Source organism: Aplysia californica, unplaced genomic scaffold (genome assembly GCF_000002075.1).
Source record: "Aplysia californica isolate F4 #8 unplaced genomic scaffold, AplCal3.0 scaffold00683, whole genome shotgun sequence".
NCBI lineage: Eukaryota > Metazoa > Mollusca > Gastropoda > Aplysiida > Aplysiidae > Aplysia > Aplysia californica.
The window spans coordinates 329,994-336,705 of record NW_004797953.1 but is presented as its reverse complement, the minus strand read 5'-3'; the positions used below and the strand labels follow the sequence as shown (position 1 = coordinate 336,705).

The following is a 6,712-nucleotide window of genomic DNA, read 5'->3' as shown; positions in this document are numbered from 1 at the left end:
CTCTCTCTCTCTCTCTCTCTCTCTCTCTCTCTCTCTCTTGTAAAGAAGGAAAAGTTTTAAGAGTCTAGATTTAAACAACACCTCACGATGGCTAGCCGTCAAGGGCGACAGATTTTGCTAGATTTGTGCGCATTTCACAATGACATTGTCAGAACCGTATTGTTGGAAGAAAGGTAGTCTCTCATATCGCAGCCTGTGGCACAATACTGTAGAATGCAAAGCGAACTATAACTGTAACAATGATCAGTCGACAGAAAGTGGCCGAGTAGAGACCCCCGATCCTCCCCCTTAACAAATTAAAACCAACACATTATTCACATTATTATAAGGGATGGGGAAGAAGGGGGGGGGGGGGGGCGCGAACAAACAAAAATCTTAGAAGAAGAAAAAGCAAGTTAACAAAGAAAAAAAGGAAAGGGAAAAAAACTCTAATAAAATAAGATAGAAATAAACCCAACCTGAATTAGTGCACAGATTTATTTGATTAACTCTTATAAGCTAGATTTTCTTTACGAGATAGAAAGAGTGCTTTTATTGTTGTTTAAAATCTGAACTGCAATTCCTCAACGCAACCAAACGTTAAGTGTTTTTGTTAGAAGTTGTTCTCCGTTCTCCGATTCCACCGAAATATCATCGAAAAAAATTAAAGCCTGTGATGTTCATGATTCCAATAAAAAGATGTATAGCGGTATATTGCATTATAACCAGGGTGGTCTTTTGCAACAGAGCGTTCTGCAACAGGCTAGGGGCGAAGGCATACTCGTTCCACTTCGAGCAACAGTCTCCACTAGTCCAGAGCTTCGCGCGACAGTCCCCACATAAACAGTCCAGAGCTTCGCGCGAGTCAACACAGCTTCGCGGAGTTGCCTGACATCCAAAGGGGTAACGGCGGTATCAGCGAGGCCGCCTGGCCGCTGGACCAAAAGTAAACACCACGGGTTTGTTGATGAAAAGACGACACTTCTCCAGCCGGGGCTTGTCCCAATTTTCCCCTACCGATATCTGACCCACTTTTCCAGAGCCATTCAGCCTACCAGCCAATCAAAATTCAGATTCGCAGAGAGTAGCCCCGCCCCTTTTCGCGGCGAAGCGGGCTCGCGTACTATAAATCCTCTGCCTGCGCAAGCGATTGTAGTACAATCATTCTGCTTCTATAGAATACACACCGCTACGAAAAATTGTAGAGATTCATCAACAGGATTGTCTTGGAAGTTAACTCGCCGGCAATTTTACTGCTTTGCTATTGGTAAGTAGTCTTACTTGTTCTAATGGGGTTTTTTTAAGTTGTTTTTTTTTTGTTGTTGCTTATAATACTTCTAAGCAATAATGCAAGGTACCGTGGTTCTTTTTGATATTGCTACAAACGCTGATGCCCGTACTTTGATGTTGTTTATGGTTGCTTTTCCATTGCATTATTCTCGGCCTTGCTGAACTTGAATTAAATGCTACGTAAACTTATTTTGTAAGATCATCTTGTAAGTCAGACTTTTAAAATGGCTTTGAAAAAAAACGAGAAACAAAAAACCCAAAGAACTTTTAGATTCTAAATAAACGCGCCGCTTGGATTCTCTTGCTCTCAAACGTTTCGTTGCATGTTTCCAAAATTCGGTGAGCGAAGTAGGCCAAGGCTGTGAGGTCAATAGGTCGCTCAGGAGTCGAGCCCGCCTGCTTATCAAGCTTCTCTTTGCTACAGGGTGTGCAAAAATTTAAAGAGAAAAAAAAAGAGGTAAAAAGAGTAGGCAGAAATCCGACTCTATAATTTATGCATCCTCGTATTATGGCACTGACAAGCGATTTGTCAGTGTTCCAGCTTTAAAGGCTCAGCAATGACTAATCAAATGTTAAAATGCTTTTATCTTAGAGAGAAAACTTTGTTGCGAAGAGAGGGAACGGTGATGGGGGTGGGGTGAAGTAAACAGCCACATCATCGAGAAAAGCTCCAAGTTTTATATTATTCGGCATTCGTGCGTTCTGATACTGGCACTGTAGGGTTAATTAACAGTATAGATGCTTCTTTTGACATACTATAAAACTAAGTCGTTGTACGTGGAAGGGAGAAAGAATTTGGCAGCTTGCAGTTATAGTCTAGAGGTAGATCTAGATTCTAGATCTAGATATCTTATTTTAAGTTCCCCACAAATATTCATTTTATTATTATTTAGTCTTACTTTTAGGAATATTTACATAAGAAAGGCTTGTGGAGTCAGCTTTCACTGAACTGTCATGTAACGCGATTGGTATCGATCCGACAGAGCGAGAAGGGAGGGTTGCGGTTTTCTGATGAAACCTTCGCGTGGCTTGCTTGGTGTTGTTGAGTTGTGATGACTCACTGGAAAGTTCTCGTTTTTCCCCCCCTCAAGCCGGGAGTCGCCGAAGATCAATAACATTCCCAACTAGGCGCGGACCAAATAGAAAAGAGGATTATCTTTAGTGCTGATGTAAACAGTAAACAAACTGTGTGTAGGAAATGTACAAAACAGTAGATCTAGATTGTCTAGATGAATACGTTTTGTAAATTTCTTTTTTTCCTCTTCATTTTGTTGTTGCATCTATTGGGGGTAAATTGAGTTCTACTTGAACTCTCTTCGCAAATTTGGAAAAGGATCGTAGTGTTATTTAGCAAAAGTAAATATTGACAAACTGTAGGATTATAGTTGAAGCAGAATGACTTGCATGTTGTAGTTGTTAGTTTGGTAGATTGTTTGTTTTTTGCCCATAGTGCAGTTTTGGTGTAAAAGCTGTTAACTGATGGTCAGTTTGCAGAGTTATAACTAGGAATAAAAGTTTTCTGTTGACTTGAAGTTTTCTGTTGACCAGATGACCTCTGAGATAAAGTTCATGTAGTTGAGTCATAAAAATACTTTAACTACCAGGTGATTTTATGCAAATCAATCCCCTCATTTGTGGAGACTGAACTGTACACCTGGTGTGCTTTCTAAGGTAATGTATTCAAATGAGAAATATGATCAGGGAAATGTTCTTTTTGTTTCCCAATCTACTCCAGATCTCATTTGCATATTTGTCTGAGTGATGTTTCTTTTCATATTAAATTATAGACATTCTTGCAATATATTTTAGAAGGCATGTTGATTAATGTGTTGCCTTTTTTTTGTCTATTTTCAGAATTTTTCCTGGTACTGGTACACCGTACACAACGCACTGACAATGCTGCTCAAGGAGTACTCCAAGATGTCTGCTTCTGTGGTGCCTTACTCCACAACTCTGGTGGATGGGCGTCACGTGATCGTGGATGCCATGACTGAGCTGCAGATACACGAGACGTACATCCTCGTTCAAGAGGCCGCCCAGTCTGGGCAGGGCTTCGGCGCTGACGAGTATGCAGATGAGAAAGAATTTCTGGAGGACATCAGCGATGGTTTCCAGTTTGCCGTGATGGACAAAGACTCTGGGGAGATGGTGGCTGCTTTCATCTTGGCCATCAGCAAATACTCCCGGGGTTGCCAGGTGGCTGATCCCTTCATCGTCGTGAAGAAAAACCAGAGGGGTTGCCGTCTCGGTACCTTCTGTATGGACAAATGTGTTCAGTTTGCAAAAGAACTTGGTTTCATGGGCATTTATTGCGACACGTTCAGCAACAACACAGCCATGATCAAAATCATCGAGAGCATCCCGGGGTTCCAGAAAGTCGGCTGCTTGCCGATGGGCGGAGTGATGAAGGACGGGAGAATCGTGGGCACCGAGATATACTACAAAGATCTCCGCTCGGACCAAGAGAGAGGATAAATGAGACATTGATAAGACTTTGCTGAATCTGTAAACCACACTCGCTAAATCCCGAGCAGTCTGCCGCGAGCCGCCTGAGATTATTCTGAATCCTCGCCATACCATTAGCAATACCGTGTTGCAATAACCAATGATGAAAATGAAAGACTCGACTCTGGACTTGCAAGGACCTGTGGTAGCTTTTGACGTAGACGTTGGTGAACGTGACGTAAAGCTTGCCAACCTGCACAAACGAGTCGCCGCCCCCGGCAACCAAACTGATGCTGCGCCCAGCAACAAATCTGTCTGCACGATAACGTGACATTTAAACCACAGTGTGTTCCTCTTGACTTGAACAGAAAAATGCGTGATCTCTGACTGAATGTGAGAACAGTTAAAAAAGAACTGAAATGTATCTTAGCAAAGTGACATTATGTGTGCTTTAAAAATGACCACGTAATTAAAATGCTTTTTACTTTGGTCTATGCTTCAGGTAAAGATTTAGAAATGGAAAAGTTTGCTCTATTCTGACTGTAAATTTGTATATTCCCAGCTGTGCCTATAACTTGACTTAGGCAGCAATGTTTTAAAGAAAAATAATGAATTTGTGATCTGATCTTGTTAGTGAATTTCTGATCATTATAACGAGTCAACATAAAACTTGTGTTCCCTAACAACAAGCTTGACAATTTCATGATCAGACTGATCTGATGCCCATACTGCGCAATTTGTAAATCAATAATTTTGAAAAGAATCTTAATAGAAGTGTGTTGAATTATTATTTACTCTCTGAAAGTATCATTTCTTGTTGTCTCAGACACTTCAGGGACAGTTCTGTTCTCTCTGCTGTAGCAGATGGCTTTGTCCTTTTTTTTTTTTTAACACTTCATTACATGTATTGTGATGGAAAAGAAATGTATTTCTTATTTAAGAAACGTCATTTCATAAATGAAGGAAAAGGTGAAAGTTTCAAACTTTGCAGGCAGCCTTAGTTATGTTAGAGGATGATAGGTTGGATCCAAGTTTTAAATCAAGGGAAGTAACCAAATTAATAACAATGTATTGTTAAATGAATTGTATTTTGGTTGGTAACTGTTAGGTCTTTTAATGGGATGTTGTGCTCTGTCAAATGAGTGACCTTGGTGATTTAATTGGATTTGATTCAATACTGAGTTTATAATTAATGGTACATAATTAATTAAACATATTACTTGGAAATAAATACAATGAAACTAACTATTAAATGTTGTATATCAAACATCTGATAAGGAAGACATCTAATCATTTGAAAGTACAATGTATAAAAATGCATCTGTTTAGTAAGTGACAAATGTCCATCTTAGAAATAACGTGGATTAACTCATTTCTATTGCAGTGCATAACATTGACTCAAGTTGTTTTTTCCAAACTGAAATTTGATTTGAGACACATACGGAGTGGTGTATTATTCATGTTCTTATAATGCTTTCTTTGAAATAGTTGCAAATGTCCATCTTAGAAATAACGTGGATCAGCAAACTGTTTTGCTAGCATGACATGTGAAGAGTTTGAAAAACTGGAATGAAACAAAAACTTGTTTACATGATATAATGTGAGGGAAGAGATCTGATGTGTTGTGTCAGTTCTGATGTGTGTATATATGTATGTAGTGTCAGTGTGTTGTATTGCTGAATAATTCACTTGATGATAACCTATTGGATTCATCTTAGAAATAACGTGAGTCTTTCGGTGTTGTCTTTGATGAGTTTGGCTTGAAAATGTCATCCAAAGTTCATTGTTGTAAGACCTGCAACATGTTTTCTATGCAAGACTGACTTGACATATGATGTTTGCAGTGTTTTTGTTTCATACTCAGTGTTTTCGTCCGGTCTGGAAAGAATCTGTTCAGTCTTGGTGTGAACCTCATGGTAAAGACAGAAATAAATCTGATGAGATTGAAAAAAAAATGGCCTTTTTGTTTTATAATATTTGTGCAGAAATATACCTATGTGTTGTTATCTTGTTTCCTTCTTTCCTATCAAACATCTATGGTCCTTATCTCCCCTACTTCTTTCTTTGTGTGTTTTTTTTCTCTCTTGTAGCTCCTACAATCTTCGACATCTATCGTCCTAATCTCTCCTACTTTTATTTTTGTGTTTTTTACTCTCTTGTAACACCTATTATCTTCGGCAATTATGTGACCATTGTGTTGCAAATGCCATAAAACTCTTACTAAAACTAAAAACTGTTCCATTGTTGGTCTTCTTGTCTCTCTGGGGGTGATTGGAGGGTGCCACTTGGAGATCCCACTTTACTTCTCCACTGTCGTTTCTGTCTGTTGGTCTTACTTTTTCCCAACACTAAATGGCTATTATGTCGATGTGCTTCTCTTTACTCGAACAAACAAAAACACAATCTCTATGATCCAAGTCTAAGGACCCACCATTGTCACCTTAATTAGTATCATGCTGGACCGCAATGTGGATGATCCGGATTCGAACCACCCCAAATGTACTTGAAGTTTCGGATCTTTGTAGGTCTTCATCGGCTTGCCTTTGGTCTTTTTTTTAGAAAAATGGATGTGAAATCAGCTTATTCTTAAAGAATAAACTTCCAGAGATGAAAGTTGAAAATGGGAGTGGTTGGCGGGTGCTCTGGTACAGTTTGCTCCTTCTTTCGTCCTATCAAAATCTGCCATCCTTATCTTTCCTCTTCCTTTTTTGTGTTGGCTATTCTCTTGCAACACCTCTAATCTTCAGCACTTACATCTATATTAGTATGAGCTTTTTGAATTGCAAGTGCCGTAAAACTCTAACTAAAACTAACTACAAGTACAAGTTGAAAAACCCAGACTGACCCCTTTCAAAAAAGATCAACTACATTGACCATTGATGTCAGTGCACTGACCTAAGCACCATGACTCCGACAAAGCAGACTGAAACGAAATCATCTCTCTCTCTCTCTCTCTCTCTCTCTCTCTCTCTCTCTCTCTCTCTCTCTCTCTCTCTGC

The 6,712-nt window shown here is 39.4% G+C and overlaps 1 protein-coding gene across 1 annotated transcript; it reads left to right on the top strand.

Annotated features, from left to right (window-relative positions):
- The first annotated feature begins 1,125 nt into the window (after window positions 1-1,125).
- Window positions 1,126-5,669, top strand: LOC101860199. The gene is made up of 2 exons (XM_005108364.3): window positions 1,126-1,246; window positions 3,124-5,669. Exon 2 carries the CDS (start codon window positions 3,166-3,168, stop codon window positions 3,742-3,744), a length of 579 nt encoding a protein of 192 aa, XP_005108421.1. The 5' UTR covers window positions 1,126-1,246; window positions 3,124-3,165; the 3' UTR covers window positions 3,745-5,669.
- Window positions 5,670-6,712: the final 1,043 nt, after the last annotated feature.